The 21243-nt window shown below is 47.3% G+C and overlaps 1 protein-coding gene across 1 annotated transcript; it reads right to left on the reverse strand.

Moving 5' to 3' along the window:
• Positions 1–2729: 2729 nt before the first annotated feature.
• On the reverse strand, positions 2730–5100 carry LOC103641952 (protein DETOXIFICATION 49). The gene has a single exon (XM_008665251.2). The coding sequence runs from the start codon at positions 4591–4593 to the stop codon at positions 2872–2874; it is 1722 nt and encodes a 573-aa protein (XP_008663473.1). The 5' UTR covers positions 4594–5100; the 3' UTR covers positions 2730–2871.
• Between the last annotated feature and the right edge of the window lie 16143 nt (positions 5101–21243).

Consider the following 21243-nt stretch of genomic DNA (forward strand, 5'->3'; position numbering starts at 1 on the left):
CCTCGTGTGCGGTCTTGAGGAGGTCCCAAATTTCCTTTGCATTCTTCAACCCTTGCACCTTGTTGTATTCCTCTCTATTTAGAGAGGCCAAGAGTATGGTTGTGGCTTGGGAGTTGAAGTGCTCGATTTGGGCCACCTCGTCCTCATCATAATCCTCATCCCCTACGGATGGTACCTGTGCTCCAAACTCAACAACATTCCATATACTTTTGTGGAGTGAGGTTAGATGAAAATTCATTAAATCACTCCACCTAGCATAATCTTCACCGTCAAATGTTGGCGGTTTGCTTAATGGAACGGAAAGTAATGGAGTATGTCTAGATGTACGAGGATAGTGTAAGGGGATCTTACTAAACTTCTTACGCTCTTGGCGTTTAGAAGTTACGGAGGGCGCATCGGAGCCGGAGGTCGATGTTGATGAAGTGTCGGTCTCGTAGTAGACCACTTTCCTCATCCTCTTGTGCTTGTCCCCACTCCGATGTGGCTTGTGAGAGGAAGATCTCTCCTTCTTCTCTTTGTGGTGAGAAGAAGATTTCTTCTCCTTCCCTTTGTTGGAGGAGCTCTTCTTCTTCTCCTTCCTCTTGGTGCGGGACTCTTCCGATGAAGTGCTCCCGTGGCTTGTAGTGGGCTTTTCGCCGGTCTCCATCTCCTTCTTGGCGTGATCTCCCGACATCACTTCGAGCGGTTAGGCTCTAATGAAGCACCGGGCTCTGATACCAATTGAAAGTCGCCTAGAGGGGGGGTGAATAGGGCGAAACTGTAATTCTCAGAAATAATCACAACTACAAGCCGGGTTAGCGTTAGAAATATAATAGAGTCCGCGAGAGAGGGTGCAAAACAAATCGCAAGCGAATAAAGAGTGAGACACGTGGATTTGTTTTACCGAGGTTCGGTTCTCGCAAACCTACTCCCCGTTGAGGAGGCCACAGAGGCTGGGTCTCTTTCAACCCTTACCCTCTCTCAAACGGTCCCTCGGACCGAGTGAGCTTTCTCTTCTCAATCACTCGGAACACAAAGTTCCCACAAGGATCACCACAAAATTGGTGTCTCTTGCCTCAATTACAAGTGATTTTGATCGCAAGAAAGAATCAAGAAGGAAGAAAGCAATTCAAGCGCAAGAGCTCGAAAGAACACAAGCAAATCTCTCTCACTAATCACTAGGGCGTTGTGTGGAGTTTGGAGAGGATTTGATCTCTTTGGTGTGTCTAGAATTGAATGCTAGAGCTCTTGTAAGTAGTTGGGAAGTGGAAAACTTGGATGCAATGAATGGTGGGTGGTTGGGGGTATTTATAGCCCCAACCACCAAACTAGCCGTTTGGTGAGGCTGTCTGCTCGATGGCGCACCGGACAGTCCGGTGCACACCGGACATGTCCGGTGCGACAGCCACGTCACCAAAGCCGTTGGATTCCGACCGTTGGAGCTTCTGTCTTCTAGGCCCGCCTGGGTGTCCGGTGCACACCGGACATGTACTGTTCAATGTCTGGTGCGCCAGTATGGGCGTGCCTGACTTCTGCGTGCTTCTGGCGCGCATTGAATGCGCCTGCAGGTGTCCGTTGGCGCGAAGTAGCCGTTGCTCCGTGGATGCACCGGACAGTCCGGTGTACACCGGACATGTCCGGTGAATTATAGCGGAGCAGACGTTCCGATTTCCTGAGGCTGACGAGTTCCTGAGGCAGCTCTTCTTTGGAGCACCGGACATGTCTGGTGTACACCGGACAGTCCGGTGAATTATAGCGGAGTTGCCTCTGGAAATTCCCGAAGGTGAAGAGTTTGAAGTCGGTCTTCCCTGGTGCACCGGACATGTCCGGTGGTGCACCGGACAGTCCGGTGCACCAGTCCAGGGTGCCTTCGGTTAGCCCTTTGCTCCTTTGTTGAATCCAATATTTGATCTTTTGATTGGCTAAGTGTGAACCTTTTACACCTGTATAGCTTATACACTAGAGCAAACTAGTTAGTCCAATTATTTGTGTTGGGCAATTCAACCACCAAAATTCTTTAGGAACTAGGTGTAAGCCTAATTTCCTTTCAGTTAGGCAGGAACATGAGCCTCTGTACCAGGTCGCGGACCGTCCGCGTCTCTAAAAAGAGCACCATCGCTGGTTGCTATCGCAGTGATTGGCGTCTAAATCGACGTCAACAAATACATTCGCAGCTAAAAATGGGAGCGTGTTCGCAGGATCCCTGTCGTCAGACCTCTCGTGGAAACAGACTAACAGAGAGCCTGGTTCTTATAGGTTAGGCTTGCACACGTGTCTTTACTAGTCAGGCTTCGGTCTCTTTATGCAAATCACGTGCCACAAACAATTTCGGCGCACCCTCTTTCGCGCTTGCACGAGAGGAAGAAAGTGCCGTCGTTTTGACGTCCGACGGCTGCGCGGCGCAAGATTGCATGGCGGGGCCCCCTCGCACTAGCCGCATGGTTTGGTGATTGACACCGCCACATCATGTTGGACCCGGTGTGGTGTGCTACACGGCACCTACACTACACCACACCACTCGTTAGCCCGCGCCGGCGACCAGGTCGTCACGCGGCTCGCCTCAGTGAGCACCGGGCACTGACCCGGAAGCCGGTCGCTGGAGCAAACAAGCTGCGGTTTGTGTTTTGTTCCCACCTCACGTCCTCGCATCACCATAAATAAATACTCTATTTTATTTCCATTTTCAGATTGAAAACGAAAACGGTGAAACGAAAAAAAGAATCTTTCGTGTCAGCTCTAGATACTGTATGTGATCATAATCAGCAAAATCTTTACATGTCAAATGGTGAACAAAATTGTCACTCTGTCAGCCTCTGGTTCCTCCTCCCCGCCACACAAAATGAGGGGGAAAGAGAGTAGATTAGAGCACACATGCGGCTCGCGCTGCAGCTATCAACACTGATCAGCAGAGTGAGCATTCGCTTGTTCCATGTCCGTGTAGAACAGCAAGCGCGACTTCTCGTCTCCGCCAGCCTTGACGTCGCTGTCCTTGGCCACGGCGCCGCCGGCTCCGGTGAGCTCCCTCGAGCGCTTGGCCTCGCACGCCCAGTCCGTGCGGCCGATGACCAGCAGCATGCGCACCATGCAGGTGGCTTGCGCCGCCAGGAGCCCGAACCAGAGGCCCTTGAAGTCGTAGTGGAGCCAGAAGGCCAGGACGAGCGCCACCGGCGTCCCCACGAGGTAGAAGGAGCGGAGGTTGATGCTGGCGGCGTCCTTGGGCCTGGCGCTGCCGCGCAGCACGCCGCAGCCCGTCGTCTGCGGGCAGTTGCCGAGCTCGCACAGGCCTAGGATGGGCAGCACCGACGCGGTGAGCGCGACGATCGCCGGGTCGGCCGTGAACATGCTCGCCCACACGTTCCGCACCAGGAACGCGAACGCGGAGGCCAGGCCGCCGGAGGCGAAGCCGAGCACGAGCCCCACCGCGGCGGCGCGGCTCGCCTCCTCGGGCCGGTTCGCTCCCAGCTCGTTGCTGACGCGGGTGGACACGCCGAAGCTGAGGGAGGAGGGGAAGATGTAGATGAGCGACGTGGTCTGGATCAGGATGCCCATGGACGCCACCGTGGCCTGCGGGTTCAGCAGCAGGCCGCACAGCAGGATCATGATCTCGTACCACCACCACTCGAGGCAGACGCTCACGCAGCTCGGCAGCGCGAGGCTGACGAGCTCGCCCCAGCCCCGGAAGCTCTCGCGGGAGAGCACGAAGCCGCCGGTGCGCCTGTGGACGCCCCTGAAGAGGATGTAGGCGAGGAGGAAGAGGAGGAGGTTCAGGTTCGCAAGCACGGAGGCGAACGCCACCCCCCTGATGCCGAGGCCGAGGACGGTGACGAGGACGTAGTTGACGGGGAGGTGTATGGCAATGGCTAGCGCGGCGCAGACCGTGAGCGGCAGGTTGATGGACTGCGCCCGGAGGTATATCCGCACGGGGTGGATGAACGCCTGGAGGACGAGGTCCGGGAGCGAGGCCAGAATGTAGGTCTCGGCGACCGACGCGATGCCCGTGTCCTGGCCGCACAGGAGGAGGAGAGGCCGCATGTGCATCCACAGGCCACCGATGGGAACGGCCGCCGCGACGAGCAGCAGCACCGTCCTCTGCGTGGTGACTCCGAGGAGCGGGAAGTTGCCCGCGCCGAATGCCTGGCCGCATATGGGCTCCATGCCCATGGCGAGGCCGGAGAGCACGGAGTACCCCGTGATGTTGGCAAAGCCGATGGCGAGCGACCCGCCAGCGAGGGCCAGCCCGCCGAGGCGACCGAGGAAGAGCATCGAGATCATGGAGCGGAGGTACAGCAGGAGGCCCGTCAGGATCATCGGGAGCGCGAGGCCCAGAATCGACCGCGCCTCTCCACGCGCCTCGCTGGACGACACCAACGGCGTCGTCGGGAACGCCACGCCCAGGGATACGGACAGAGCCTCCCTCACCGCGGTGGCGAGCCGCCCGGGCGACTTGCTCGTGAGCACGGGCACGGGCACGGCCGGCGCCTCGTCTCCAGCCACCGGGATGTGGACCTCCGCAGCCTTGTCGAGCAATGGGTAGACGATGACGCAGGCCGCGTCCCCGAGCCGTCGCGCATCGTCCCGGCACGCCACCGTGGCGTCTCCCGCGCACGACGTCATGGCTGCTGGAGAAACAGAGAAACTGCTCTGCTCTGCTCTGCGCGCGTGTGTCGCGAGGAGGCCAAGGGAGTGAATGGCCTTTGCGGCGCACGGGCGCAGGTAAACTCCAAGGCAATTTACGAGATCGTACGTAGTTCCTGTTGTGGGGGGGAGATGAGGGAGCGCTTCTCGGCTTGTCTCCCCTTTGGAAGCTGGGATGCTTGGTTGGTGGAGTCGAGAACCGCGCGGCGCGGGGGACTGGGAAGCCCGGCGACACCTTTTTATAGGCGTCGAGGCCTCGAAGGAGGCGGGAGCCGGGAGAGAGAGGCCTGGCCGCTCGCTCGGGTGGCAAAGAGCTAAAGAAGATCCCCCTCTGTCACTAGCTTTTCTCGGTCCTTGACAGCGCTTGGATCGCTTCTGTGTTTTGTTTAGTTGTTGCTGTATCTATCAACCCAGAGCCGACCAGAATTCATATTTACTCCCGCACTGGACTGTACAATAATATGTACCTGAAACGGAATACTAAAATATCTGTGCATAACATATGACATGGTATAATTTTCCTGGACATACATGCTGGATGTACTGGCAGCACTTTTATATATTCGGCTTCGGTTACAAACATATTTTTTTCGTAACTCCGGTACTTAGCATTAATCTGGGCAATAAAAATCAAGTTTTGATATTTATGAGCGCTTCGTTTTTTTTACTTTAAGAGTAAGTTACTTTTTTTTAACGCAGAGTAAGTTACTTTTGCGGCTATTAGTTTTTTATTTAATGTTGTTTCGTTTGACTAAACTTTTCCATAGAATTAAGAACGGCAGGAGTATAAACAAGGCAGCTTACTCGTTTGGATGCATATATTGGTGTACATAATTGAGAATTTAAATCAGTTTTTCTAAATTCTGTTGTTTGATTGCACATGGAATTAAGATTTAGAATCGGAGAGTCAATTCTGCGGTATTGCACTATAACTAGAAACTCTCGCTCCCAATTCGGAGTGTCATCGCTCTGTATTGCATGGAATTAGACCACCTAATTCAAACTCCAATACTTCGACATCCGAACAATAGAATTGAAATTGTATCTTATTTATTTCAATACCACCAATTCAATTCTATACCCTTCAATACCGTCATCCAAATTGAGCAAAGATATAGGTTTTTTTAAATCAGACTTTTACATAGTATTACAGGATAATTAATTCCCTGCGACCTGCTCAAGTAAACGAAATTAATTAAGCTAGCTCTATAACAGGATAATGTTCAGATTCTTTGTCCATGCGTTTCGGTCGGCCGATCCATTACAGAATTCCAAACGGGAGTACGGTTGTTCAAATGTGGCTCATGTCCTGCCTATGTGGTTGACAAATGGAGGCCTGAACGGATGGATACTTGAATTGTCTGTTTTTCCGTCTTCTATGTTTAACCCTATGTCCGCTATGCTTTAAAAATTGTAGAACCTGGGTAGTTTTTGACTTTTTGCTAGTGCGATCCGGATGAACCTAAAGCTTACTAGCAAGTAGATGCACAGCTCAACGAGTACCGTAGTTTCTTTAGAGGAAACCAACTCGAATCTTGCTTCTATCTGAACTTTGAGTTCGCTACAGCCTACAGTACAGGACGGCGTCACGACTGCCTTTAGACTTTTATTTGGTCAACTCATTTTTTTAGGGTGCCTGCAGTGAGTTGGTACAGCCTCTGTTGCAGACCATCAACGAGAAAAGAAAAGAAATGAACTAACCACCGGCCCGTTGTATTTTATAATAACATATGTGTAGAAGGTCAACTAATCTGTTCGTTTAGACAATTGTTTTTTTTTAAGATAAGCCGGCAATAATATTTCAAGAATTAATTGTCGGGACGGCATCGTGCCATGGGTGTCTTGAAGCTAATCCATGGGGAAACAATGTCTCATTATATGGTGAACAATGAGATCTCTGTTTTTATGCACGATCTTTGTTGTTATGTTGCCTGCACTTCTGTGCACAAAAGTTTACATCTTTTTGTCAATGTGTTTTTTTTTTTGGGGGGGGGGGGGGGGGGGGGGGCCATTCGCTATGACTCAGATTGATAAAAGTTCACAGGCTCCTTAGACCAATGCTTGAATTCTATGTAAGAAAGGGTGTCGTATGCAGGGGTTTCTCGGCCAGTGACTAACCAGCCGGCACGGCAAATGCCCAAGGGCGGTGCCACTGTGCGCTAGCTGCGGCGTTGGACAGGAAGAGCTCCTCCAAGGCTCTGGCATTGTTTTGCCTTGGCGAGGTGGCTGCATGTGTGGGCGATGGTCCAACCCATAAGCATTGGCTCGCCCGGCTGAGTGTAAAAACAAGGAGCAGGTACTAGTACGTACGTGCATAACCTCCGCCTACTGTTTTGTTGCATGCGTGCGTGTTTATTCTGCCGCATATGTCTTGTTGTCGACGGCACAACGAAGCAAAGCAGCTGCTGTCGTTAGCCTGGCGCGACGTGGACACAGCGGCCAAAAAAACGCTTCGCCTCGCCTTCGTTTTTGGGCTTTTGGCGTCGGCGATGGAGCCGTGGAGAAAATATGCGCGCACGCGCGGGCGGAAGCGTTTGTCCCGTGGCCAACGTGACAAGGTCTCTGAACTCAGCGCTGCGCGGTCCACATGGGGTACTTCACGGGCACGCAGGCAGCTGAGCGAGAATTATAGAGAACATTTGTGCACATGAAAGTTTAGTGCGCATTGTGTACATATTAAACCAGCATTATTTATTTTATATCTAACGTCTCTAGTTGTTCGGTATATTTTGCTAAGCACATTCTCCGACGTGGTGGGATGTAGTAGTGGAGGTGTTATTTATAAATTGCAATGATCAACCAGAGACGTTAGATCTAAGATGGATGATGATAATTTAATATATGCACCATGTGCACTAATCTTTCATGTACACCAAATATGTCCTCAAAATTATAACCCACACGCTCATCCACTACACCCCACACATGTATCTTAATTTTTAAAAATATCACAATACATATTTATACGATATATAAAAATCATATCAAAGCATAGGCAACTGGCTAGTTTTAAAATTATAATTCAATTATAACTAAATTATACTACTTACAGTATTTGCTTATAGATTATATAATCTGGATTATAATCTAAATTATATAATCCAAATTATAATCTATATGTAGTTGTTTGGTAGTGTAGATTATATAATTGTAGATTATTCAAAAAGACAACAACACTCTTGTTTGTTTATTTGAGGCGAGGAAAGAAGGATGACATATATTGTAATTTCTATTTACATAACCATAGGTAGTGGGTCTTTGCCAAAAATAATCTCAAATAAGTTACTCTTGAGGAGATTATGAGATTATCATAATCTGGGCTTTAGATTATATAATCTGAACCTATAATCTAGATGTTTGTTTAACTGCTGGATTATTTGCGCTGGATAATATAATCTGGAGAGATTATAATCCGAAACAAACAGGGCCATAATACAAAACCTTAGAGAAATAGTCAAGGGCAAATAGACACCCACTCTGTTCCGGAACGAGATCCTCTGACGTGGGGAGAGGGCACTGCCGCGTGGCCCCCGCGTGCGACAGGGCCCGCGCGCAGTGACCCTACTGCCCCCTGCAGTACGTCAGAGGAACCGGCTCCCTCTGTTCCATAGTGTATATTACTATCCTGTTTGCGGTCTTGTGGGGGAAAGAAAGTCTAATTAAATCCCGAAAAAAAAAACAAATGTGTAACGATTATACTATAAGTATGTAACCACTTTCAAGACATTAAAACATGGTCAGAGAATAAATATATGCGACAGTTTTTCTACGTGCTAGCATCAAAATTAAGGCAGTTCTTTTGATGTGTTTTGGAGGAATTTTGCTGGGAATCCGACCGACGTAATATTATCGTGTGTGTGGCAGAGTCAATGCTTATCTTTTCAGATGCGTGGAGAAAAATTATCTGCCAAAAAGAACCGTTTTTCAGACATGGGGTGAATCATTTGTAATAAAGTGAAGAGAAGAGATTGGGGAGAGGGAGAATATTTGGCACTGCAGCCACCATGGACACTGCAGCCACCATCGTCATCTCCAAATTTTATCCTCTATGCTCCATCTTCTCAAATTTTTCACTACCATTTTAATACAAATTTTTCCAAAATCCACAATCGAAGCATGTCCAGCAAAACAAAGAGTGTGGTTCAACACCACTTATCTTCCACTTGATGTTTTGGAGCTAGCAAGTGAGTTGCACAGATACTTTCCATTTTCCTGAATAATTTGAGACATTACGTATATCTTGTGAGAATATATATATACTAGCACTAGGTATTTTAATTTGAAATTTGCTAGAATAATATCGGAGAAGAAATTTAGTGTATATAAGGTCTTCAGCAAATTGGCCTGAGTAGCTAGTTAACTACAGTTGAACAAACATTTAAACAAGGGTCAAATTTTTATGCGTGACTCGGTCTAAGTCAAGTATCATTATCGATTTTATTTTACTATAATGTAATACGGAGAAGTTGGAAAACACGCATTATTTTGAATGTTTTCTGTGGTTTCAGTTCCACCTCTATCTGGAATTGGACGTGTGAAAATGCTTGCTCGGAGTCATGGGCAGGACTTAATAAGTCAAAAAAAACACCGTGGTCAAAATGTAGGTGTAATGGCAGTAACTTATATAAACTTGTTCTAATAATGCGACGTGTTGGATATATATGCACATGGAAGGTTTTGCTTTCAATTGACCGGATAACAAAGCCCAACCCAACCTGCACATGTGCATGCAATTTCTTATACACAAATATAATCATTTGCATCTATGTATTCTAAATATCGTCGTATGAAAGATTTCTTAACATGAGGCCGGACGGTCCGCGGTCCGGACAGTCCGCGTCTGTGGGCCGGACGGTCCGCGCGTGCGCAGAACAGATTAGGGTTCCAAGTTTTGTGCTACGGTTGTTAGCTATATTCGCGGAATTAGCTCGGAATCAGTTGTGTAAAGGGTCCAGCCCCCCTCCTCTATAAATAGAGAGGTCTACGGCCGATTTGCAATCATCAATCGAATCAATACAACTTCTATTCGCATTTATTTCCAGTACAATTAGGAGTAGTTCTAGTTTAGCCTCTCAATCCCCAAATTCTTCGCCTCTCTTCGACTCTACGCCGATTAGAGGAGTTTAGGTCGGCCGGCCCGAGCCTAGACAACCCCTAGGATCTCTCCTCCCCGACGGGGTCCCTCCCAGGAGCGAGATCCAGGCGCCGCCGGTGATCTTCCGCCGCCCCTGCGCACGTGCGGACCGTCCGGCCCCAGGGCGCGGACCGTCCGGCCGTCAGGCAGGAAACCCTAGCCCCTGTGCCAGGTCGCGGACCATCCGGCCCCAGGCCGCGGACCGTCCACGCCTGACCAGAGAGCACCGCCGCCGGTTCTTCTTGAGTATTTGGCTCCAAAAAAGCGTCAACATACTTTTTGGCGACTCCACTGGGGACATACATATCTAAGCTCATCAAATCGGCCCTCAATGGCCGGTTCAAGGGATAGCTCTGATATTTCTCCAAGCAACATCATAGAGCCGACTTGGGAAACCTTGTCGGCTGACGAGCAGCTCCAGTTCGAGGAGCACAAGGAGCGGATGATCCAGGAGGCGAAAGCAAAGTTCTTGGCCAACTTCAAAGTGGACAGGAACAACAAGGTCGTCCGACATCGGGCGACGGATCCGGCTTCGCTCCAACCCACGCCAGATATCCCCAATGTAAGTAATACCAACGATCTGCAATCTCTTAGAAATTATGTAGAAGATCAACGTGAACAAATGCAGAACATCATAGGGGGTATGCAAAGCGATCTTAAGAGACTAGTACGTGTATTTGATAAATCTAGTATCACAAATTTTCCTTCGCACGAGGTTGAGTTAGGAGGTAACACGCGTAACACATCGGCTACAGGTTGTCACGACCAGTCACAACCCCTTTATGGGATGCCGATGGACATATACCCTGAGCAACCGCAAATCGGCAGCAAATCAGTCGATCTGCACATGCCCGGACCGTCCGCACGTGAGTGCGGACCGTCCGGACCAACAACAGTCGGGCCGATTTTTAATGAGTTACCTAGATATGCGCCCGAACCACCACACACGACATAGAATCTAAACTACCCAGTCGGACCGTCCGCGTACAACAACGGACGGTCCGCACATAATCACGGACGGTCCGGGCCAATGTCCGGACAGTCCGCACATGACCTTTTTGAGGAGGATTGTTACCGGAATCCTCACCCGTCCCAGCAGCACTTCCCATCGCACTATACAATGCATCAACCCATTAATTCAAGATCCAGAGCCCAGGAAAGCTTTCCGGCCCCACCCAGGCGGCCGGAAAGAAACGATCAAACCTATGACCCATATAGAGCAAATGAAAATGCACCACATAACTCAAACCAATGGGGGGAAAGACAACATGCTAATATTCAGCCAACCCCACCTATGTTTGACCAGAGAGCCGGTGGTCTCGCACCGGCTGCCATTGATATAGTAAGGGAAGAAATAGCCGGGGCGTTCCGAGATAAGCTCGGAGTAAGCATGGTCCCTGGGGGGCAATCATATCGGAAACCTTATGACAGCCGATTTGATCACCACCCATACCCACAGGGAACCAGGATACCCAAATTCGCAAAATTTTCGGGTGATCAAGGGAAAAACACACGCGAACATATAGGCCAGTTCTTAGCATAATTGGGAGAATTGGCCGACACAGAGGCATTTCGCGTACGTTTATTTTCATTATCGCTAACAGGAACCGCGTTTGCATGGTATGCCACTTTACCTCCTAATTCCATTTCATCATGGGGGGATCTAAAACAAAAATTTCATGATCATTTTTTCTCCGGTGACTATGAGTTGGATTTGGTAGATTTAGTGTCGTTGCGATAGACAAAAGATGAATCGGTTAATGATTACATCCGGAGATTCCGAGATACAAGAAACCGATGCTTTCAAATTCATTTAGCAGAGAAATAGCTAGTAGGATTAGCCTTTAATGGTCTGCGATATTATTTAAAAGAAAGATTAGAAGGCATCCAATTTTTTACACTAGCACAGTTACACCAGAAAGCTTTGGCTTGCGAAAGCCGGAGCAAAGAAACTGCTAAAACAATGCGTCACAACGTACACATAGTAGAATGCGACCAAAGTAGCTCAGATGACGAATCAGCAGAAGTGTACGCTGCTGAAATGGTTTGGCCAAAGCAGGCCAAATCTTCGGCTTGTGCTTCCTTACAGCCGGTTCAAAAGAAACGGCAAGAGGAGGTAAAGTTTACATTTAATGTTGGTAAATGTGATAAAATATTTGATGAGTTACTTAAAAATGGCAATATTAAAATAAATCACACTGTTCCATCCGCCGACGAGCTAAAACGTCGTGCGTACTGCAAGTGGCATAACTCATTTTCTCATGCCACTAATGATTGTAATGTATTTCGGCGACAGATTCAATCGGCCATTAACGAAGGACGATTGAAATTTCAGGAAATGCAGGTGGATACAGAGCCCTTTCCGATGAACATGATTGACTTCGAGGGCAAGAAAGTCCTGGTTCGGCCAAATACAGCCGATAAAGGCAAAGGCAAGGAAACAATCATCGGCAATGCTAAAAAGGCCGATGGGGATTGTAAAGTTTCTTGCAGGAAAGTGGTGGCCGAGAAGACTCCCGATGGAGGGGAGACCCTGAAGGTGACCATCACAGCCTCTAGCACTGCGGGGCAAGCGCAGACAGGGAGACAGTTGCGGGAACCCGTGCTGCGCATCACGGACAGTCCACCGTCCCGACGCGGACGGTCCGACGCTTCTCCGGACGGTCCGGAGGACTCTGGCGGACGGTCCGGCCATGCTCAGGACTCGCAGCGACCACGTACCTTCAAACCACGACGACCAGAGATAGGTACGTGGAAAACAAATACATTTTAAAGTAGCTGGTCGGCTGATCAAGCTTGGCCCGACTTTCGATCAATTGTTGTCTAAATATGTGAAAAAGAAGGCCGTCCCGAGTGACCGGCCACCGAAGCGACCCCGCTCACCCATTCATGAGCAACGTCAAGTCAGGACGATTGGACCACCTCACCAATCGGAAGAAATGAAAGGTCCTATTGTACAATTGAGACCTAACATGCCGACATGGACCCCTCCACCTCCTTATCCATCTATGCCATATCCATACACATACTTACCTCCACCATATGTCCCAAATCAAATGTGGGGCATGCCACCATATCCATTTGGAATGCCACAGTACCCCGCCTGGGGGCACCCCAAACATCCGTTTTTGATAGGTTGGCGCCGCCAGTGCAAGACCGATTGAGCGCTGCTGAATCCGGTCACCAGGCACATGCCCAACAAGATTGCCGGACTACTCGGCCTCCTAGGCCGACCAATCCGGCAGGGGGCATATGCCTGTAGCAACTCAAAGAACAACAAAAAAGGACATCATCAAAATAAGCACTGCAGATGTTGTCATACGGGGAGACAATAAAGGGTCGATGATTTTCGGCGAATCGGCCAACACAACCGAAAAGGATACGGCTACCATCAAAACAGCCGATCCAAAATACTCCATGCCTCGATGGTGCCCAGCGGGATTGACACGATCCCAAAAGAGAAAATTACAGCGCCTAAGAGCAAAGGAGAGCCAGGAGAAGGAGGCGGAAAAGACATTTAATGACACACATCCACTATACCCGCCACCGCAAAAGAAATGGAGACCGAAGGCCGTTGAGAAAAAACAAACGGCCACAGAAATAGAAAGTCAACCTGCACCAGGCGCGGACCGTCCGGCCCCCACGCACGGACCGTCCGCCGTTCACCATGAAGCCTCTGGACAACCTGCACCAGGCGCGGACCGTCCGGCCCCCGCGTGCGGACCGTCCGCCGTTCACCAGGAGGCCTCCAACGACACGACAACATCAATGGAAGAGGACGACTTGCTGGGAGAAGACCTGGTCGACTACGAGGCTTCTCCAGAACGCCTAGGTATGGATGTAAATATTATTACATTTTCTGCCGATTGTACTATCATCGGCGACGATGAACCTGTTGTTGCCCAGTTTGATTTTGGTCCTAAAGAAGCCGCCTTTACTAAACCAAAGGAATCGGTAAATCATTTAAAGCCGCTCTTCGTGCGCGGTCACATTGATGGGATACCGATTGCTAAGATGTTGGTAGACGGAGGGGCGGCTGTAAATCTAATGCCTTATTCATTATACAGAAAATTAGGTAAACAAGATGACGAACTTGTCAAGACCAACATGACCCTCAGCGGTGTTGGAACTGATAGTTCGATCAAAGCCAGGGGAGTCACGTCCGTTGAATTAACCATCGGGACTAAGACCCTTGCTGCTGCATTCTTCGGCGCTGATGTAGAAGGAAATTACAGTTTAATTCTAGGCAGAGATTGGATTCACGCCAATCAATGTATACCTTCTACATTACATCAAATGCTAATACAATGGGTAGGCGATGACATAGAACAAGTACATGCTGATGTATCGGCCTGCATCGCTGTGGCCGATGCCCCTGTACTCTGGACTTATGAGACTGCTACATGTCTTACAGGAGTAGATTTTTCTGATTATCAATTCATAAGTATAGATAAGAAAGGTTTCATTCCTGTAATGCTAGAGCCGATGGAGAATCGGCTAAATCCTAAATAAAGTTTAAATGATGAATACACACAAAACTCATGAGTCTCTGGCCACGGACAGTTCGGCTTCCAAGGCCGGATGGTCTGGTCTTTCACAAAAGGGTTCGGACTTTAAGACCGAACATATATCACAGCAGAAGGATAGTGTTATGGATGATCCGGTCCCCGAGACCGGAAAGTCTGCCATCATACAAAGATCATCTAATTCCTCTGCGAGGAACATGATAGAGGAATTCCGAGATCTTGATAAACTAGGACAGGGGTTTACATCGGTCGATCCTTTGGAGGAGATTGACATAGGAGATGGTAAAACTCCAAGGCCGACTTTTGTAAACAAGACCCTGGAAACCGATCCTAGAGATGAGATGATCAGTCTATTGAAGAAATATTCAGATTGCTTTGCTTGGAATTACACTGAGATGCCTGGATTAAGCCGAGAGATCGTAGAGCATCGGCTGCCTATCAAGTCTGGTTTCAGACCTTTCAAGCAAAGAGCTAGAACATTTTGTCCAGATCTTCTCCCACGCATTAAGGACGAAATCCACCGGCTACTAGAAGCTGATTTTATCAGACCTTGCAGATACGCAGAGTGGGTCTCCAATATTGTGCCGGTGGAGAAGGAGTCAGGTAAACTTAGAGTATGCATTGATTTTCGCAATTTAAATAGAGCAACTCCTAAAGACGAATACCCCATGCCCATAGCCGACACATTAATCAATAATGCATCAGGAAATAGAATTATTAGCTTCCTTGATGGTAATGCCGGATATAATCAGATTTTCATGGCCGAAGAAGATGCGTATAAAACGGCTTTATATGTCCAGGCTTCATTGGTTTATTTGAGTGGGTTGTCATGACATTTGGTCTGAAAAATGCTGGTGCCACTTATCAGAGGGCTATGAATTTGATCTTCCATGAATTGTTAGGAAACACTGTGGAAGTTTACATTGATGATATTGTAGTCAAATCGGCTGAGTTTAGTTCTCATATAGCTGATTTGCGTAAAGCCTTTGATAAAATGCGTTAGTATGGTTTGAAAATGAACCCACGTAAATGTGCTTTTGGAGTGTCGGCTGGTAAGTTTTTAGGATTTGTCATACATGAACATGGTATAGAGATAGACCCTGACCGAATCAAGTCTATTCGGAATGTGGGGCCTCCGACCTGTAAGGTCGAGGTACAGAGGTTACTCGGCAAGGTGAATTATTTACGAAGGTTTATTTCTAACCTAGCCGGGAAGATTGATGCGTTTACCCCTATTCTTCGGCTTAAGAATGATGTCGAATTCGCTTGGGGGGCAGAACAGCAAGAAGCATTTGATCTCATCAAAAAAATACTTATCTTCGGCTCCCGTATTAAAAGCACCACGAGCAGGAGTGCCATTTCGATTATACATTGCAGCTGAGGATAAGGTCATTGGGGCTGTTCTGACACAAGAAACTGAGGGGAAGGAGCATGTGGTGACATATCTAAGCTGAAGGTTGGTGGATGCTGAAACAAGGTACACTTTTATTGAAAAGCTATGCTTATGCTTGTTTTATGCCTGCACCAAATGTAGATGTTATTTACTGTCTAGTCATTGCACTGTTTCTGGTCAAGCCGATGTGATCAAATACATGTTGCATAACCCAATTATGAGTGGTAGAATTGGTAAGTGGGCTTATGCACTAATAGAATATGACTTGGCCTATGAACCACTGAAATCTATGAAAGGCCAAGTCGTAGCAGATTTCATTGTAGAACATCGGGTTAATGATATTCATGAGCTAGACATGTCATACCTCACTATTACTCCTTGGACTTTATATTTTGATGGATCGGTTTGCAATGAAGGGCAATGAATTGGCATTGTACTTGTTTCACCAAGTAATGTCTCCTTTGACTTCTCTAGCCGATTGAAAACTTATTGCACTAATAATCAAGCTGAATATGAGGCCCTCCTATTCGGCTTAGAACTCTTAAATGGTATGGGAGTAAAACATGTGAAGGTATTTGGTGATTCTCAGCTGGTTGTCCAACAAGTGTTAGAAGAATATCAATGTTTTGATGGTACTCTAAATAGTTACCTTGAGAAATGTTGGAGCATAATCCATTCATTTGACGAATTCAGTATTCGGTATATCTCTAGAGTTGAGAATCATAGAGCTAATGATTTGGCACAAGATGCATCAGGTTATCGGATAAAGAGAGGGAAGTTTCACAAAACTGAAAATCTGATAACTAGTGCAAAGCCAAATTCCCAGGTCGCGGACTGTCCGCGTGATGACGCCGGACCGTCCGGGGTTACCAGAAATGTTCTTTTCATCAATTCGGCTGACAATGAAGCCGATGCAAGTGATTGGAGGACACCTATACTTAATTATTTATGAAATCCCAATATCAGGACAAATAAGAACATTCGGCGAACAGCTTTCAAGTATATTTTGATGAGTGATGAACTTTACCGCCGAACAGTCAATGACATCCTGCTTAAGTGCTTGGGCCCAGATGATGCTATATTAGCCATGGCCGAAGTACATGAGGGAATTTGTGGTACTCATCAATCAGCTCCAAAGATGAAGTGGTTGTTGCGAAGGTCTGGTTTTTATTGGCCTAGTATGATAGCTGATTGTTTCAAGTACTACAAGGGTTGCCAAGTGTGTCAAAAATTCGGCGACCTACAGTTGGTCCCTGCAGCTGAATTACATCCTATTATCAAGCCTTGGCCGTTCAGAGGATGGGGATTAGACTTTATTGGAGAAATTCATCCTTCATCATCAAAGGGGCATCGGTTTGTGTTAGTTGCCACTGACTACTTCACCAAATGGACTGAAGTCGTTGCTCTAAAGAACATGACACACAAAGAGGTAATTGAGTTTATAACTGAGCATATCATTCATAGATTCGGCATTCCCCAGACCTTAACTACAGATCAAGGTACTTCTTTTATGTCAAAGGAGGTACGTGAATTTGCTGAATTATACAGAATTAAGCTGCTTAATTCATCTCCATATTATGCTCAGGCCAATGGTCAGGCCGAGTCTAGCAATAGGACATTGATTAATTTGATAAAAAAGAAAATATCTGATAATCCTAAACATTGGCATAAGATTTTGTCCGAAGCTTTATGGGCTCATAGAATATCTAAACATAGTGCTACTAAAGTATCTCCTTTTGAGCTTGTCTATGGGCAGGAAGCAGTATTGCCTGTGGAAATAAGTTTGAATGTTGTCAGGTTCGCCAGACAAAATGATCTAACTATCACTGATTATTATAATTCAATGATGGATAATATTGATGAGGTGACCGACAAGAGGGTGATAGCTTTGGGAGCAGTAGAAAAGGACAAGATTATGGTAGCCAGGGCCTACAATAAGAAGGTCAAAGCAAAGTCATTTTAAGTAGGGGATCTGGTGTGGAAGACCATCTTGCCTCTAAGGAATAAAGACCGGAAGTTTGGGAAATGGTCGCCAAGCTGGGAGGGTCCTTATAAAGTAAAACAGGTAATGTCTGGTAACGTCTATTTGCTACAAACATTACAAGGCAAGGATTTACCAAAGGCTTTGAATGGGCGTTTCCTCAAACAGTACCATCCTAGTATGTGGCAAGATGCCTAAGAGAACCGATGTGATCACATCGAGTTAGTTGCTTTTGGTTCGCCCAGCTCCACCAAAAGGCAGGGGGCATATGTTTGAACCAAAAAAGAGCTGGAGGACGGTCCGGCCATGAGGCCGGACGGTCCGCGCGTGCGCATAACAGATTAGGGTTCCGAGTTTTGTGCTACGGTTGTTAGCTATATTCGCGTAATTAGCTCGGAATCAGTTGTGTAAAGGGTCCAGCCCCCTCCTCTATAAATAGAGAGGTCTACGACCGATTTGCAATCATCAATCGAATCAATACAACTTCTATTCGCATTTATTTCCAGTACAATTAGAAGTAGTTCTAGTCTAGTTCTAGTTTAGCCTCTCAATCCCCAAATTTTTCGCCTCTCTTCGACTCTACGCCGATTAGAGGAGTCTAGGTCGGCCGGCCCGAGCCTAGACAACCCCTAGGATCTCTCCTCCCCGACGGGGTCCCTCCCGGGAGCGAGATCCAGGCGCCACCGGTGATCTTCCGCCGCCCCTGCGCACGCGCGGACCGTCCGGCCCCAGGGCGCGGACCGTCCGGCCGTCAGGCAGGAAACCCTAGCCCCTGTGCCAGGTCGCGGACCGTCCGCACCTGACCAGAGAGCACCGCCGCCGGTTCTTCTTGAGTATTTGGCGCTCCAAAAAAGCGTCAACAATTTCAATTACAGATATTTACGTCCAAAGTAAATCATGATGAAACCAGCTTCTGTAGTTTTATAAGTCGGCAAAAACTGTTTGGTAACTTTCAGGAGGAAGAAATACACATAAGGGCTAGTTTAGGAACTACATTTTTTAAGAGATTTTTATTTTTCCAAGGGAAAATGGAATAATTTCTCTTAGAAAAATGAAAATTCCGTGGAAAATTAGGGTTCGCAAACTAGCTTTAAAAGTTGTAGCCGTTGCTGATTGGCTGTGTTTGTGTTTAATTTGTCCCGTAGAAGCAGTTTGGCCGTAACAGTAGCCACTAGCCAGCCTGCTTCTACCCGGAAGTCCTGGACGCGTTTGGTCTTGTACATTCGTGTGAAGTCTCAGACCGATTCGTTTTGACCGTACTTGAGCTGAGAGCGCACCTCGCTTTCGCTATGTGAACCGAAGCATGGCATGTCAAACAAAGCAAACGCACGGCGGGACAAATTATAAATTTGAATGCTACCAAAGCAACACAGATACGGTTCTAGATGCATGCGTCGTAATGAGTTTTAGCAGCATGTGCGTGACTTATCGGAGCCGACATGCATGGTTTATACTACCTCCGTTCTCAAAATGTGATAAATAAAAAAAGCCGGAGGAAGTACTTACTCTGTAGTAAGCAACATAATACACGTACGTACGTGTCAAGAGAGACCCCAACTGAGCAACGGAGCTACAATGACAATAGCAATAGACGTACTATCTGTACGAAATTTAAATAATGTAATTCTCACCTTCCCACGAATCGAATAAATTTAAACTGAACTAACTTCATGCAAGAAAGTAATAATATTATAATTCTGAATAAGTACTATCCAAAAACTTGTAATATATATTTTATCATAAATATGTTCAAAATATAATTATTGATATTGGTTTTTATAAATATGACTAAATCTAAAAATATCGATTGGTCCGTATTTTTTAGACTAAGGGAGTAGTACAGTAGAAAGCCTGAACAGATAAAGGTTGAACTGCGACCAATGGCAGCAACTACAATATTTTAGATATCGTAAAGGTTGAACAGATCAAGTACTACTGTCGACGGTCAAAATAAAATTGAGAAGCACCAAAAGATATATTTTAGATATCGTGTCGTTGTCCTAAACACAACGACAGTTAATAAGACACCGAAAAGAGTAATTCACAAGAACAGCCCGGACAGACGTGAAGACCAGACCACCACAATCCCAAGAGGCTAGTCAACATTCTGTAAACAGACGCGTGATAAAAAAGAATTATTTGCATTCAGGATGTAAAAAATCTCTTTTACAGTCCTTCACATCCATTATTTGGTGGTCCATATAAATAGAAGAAAAATTAATTACTAAAGTGTTAAGTTGTAAATTTCGATATGTTTTTATGGTTTAAGTGGTACATATAAAGGGCTATAAAACAGGCTGTTGGCATCCTGTATGGCTGTATGTACAGAATGTTTTCGGCGTGGTGGCCCCAGGTACGTCGGCCTCCGCCTGACTGCCTTAGGCTAATCATAATAGAGGTTTTATGAGGTGTTTCATGTATTAATTAGCCTGCCACATCAGCTATTTTGATGACATGTCATATCATTTAAGAAGGAAGAGTTTCATGGGGATGAAACCATGTTAACTCGTTTCCAAGGTCTTGGAAACTGTGTGAAACCTCCACTGAGAGTGTTTTGTTTCATCTTCATATAATTGAGTAAATCCTATTGGTTATTTATATGCAGCATTTAAGAAGTATGTTGACATATGAAATAGTGAGATGAAACTCTTTATTGAGAGAGGGTGTTTCATTCATCCATAAAGTTGATGTGGCATTTTTGGAAATAGGAACATGAAATCCTCACTTTGATTGGCCTTAGTATCCAGCATGCACTGTGGCCCAATTTCCTAGACCAAAAGATCGTGTCATCGATCGATCCAGCACGTGACACAAGAGCCATTGGCTTTGCAGCTAGAGATGTCCAAACGGACCGGGCTTACCGGCCGGTCCGAAACCCGGCACAGATTTGGCCCGGCATGAACCCGGCACAACACATAGTGAACTGGGCTCGTATCAGCCCGCCCGGTGAAAGGGAATTAGGCTTACACCTAGTTCCTAAATAATTTTGGTGGTTGAATTGCCCAACACAAATCTTTGGACTAACTAGTTTGCTCTAGTGTATAAGTTATACAGGTGTCAAAGGTTCACACTTAGCCAATAAAAAGACCAAGTGTTGGGTTCAACAAAAATGCAAAGGAGCAACCGAAGGCTCCTCTGGTCTGGGGCACCGGACTGTCCGGTGCGCCACCGGACATGTCCGATGCACCAGAGGACTCAGGTTTCAAACTCGTCACCTTCGGGAATTTCCAGAGGCCACTCCGCTATAATTCACCGGACTGTCCGGTGTGCACCGGACATGTCCGGTGCTCCAAGGAAGGGCGGCCCCAGGAACTCGCCAGCCTCGGGTTTTCATTCCAGCCGCTCCGCTATAATTCACCGGACTGTCCGGTGTGCACCGGACTGTCCGGTGCATCTGCGCAGCAACGGCTACTTCAGGCGCCAACGGCTACCTGCAGCGCATTTATTGCGCGCCAGCGCGCGCAGAGGTCAGGCACGCCCATGCTGGCGCACCGGACACTCTACAGTACATGTCCGGTGCGCCACCGGACATCAAGGCGGGCCCAGAAGTCAGAACTCCAACGGTCGATTTCCAACGGCACTGGTGACGTGGCGG

This window comes from Zea mays, chromosome 10 (assembly GCF_902167145.1).
Source record: "Zea mays cultivar B73 chromosome 10, Zm-B73-REFERENCE-NAM-5.0, whole genome shotgun sequence".
Lineage (NCBI taxonomy): Eukaryota > Viridiplantae > Streptophyta > Magnoliopsida > Poales > Poaceae > Zea > Zea mays.

What these genes read in the sequence shown, in the direction of transcription:
- LOC103641952 (XM_008665251.2), bottom strand. Translation starts at nt 4,593, where the DNA reads ATGACGTCGTGCGCGGGAGACGCCACGGTGGCGTGCCGGGACGATGCG.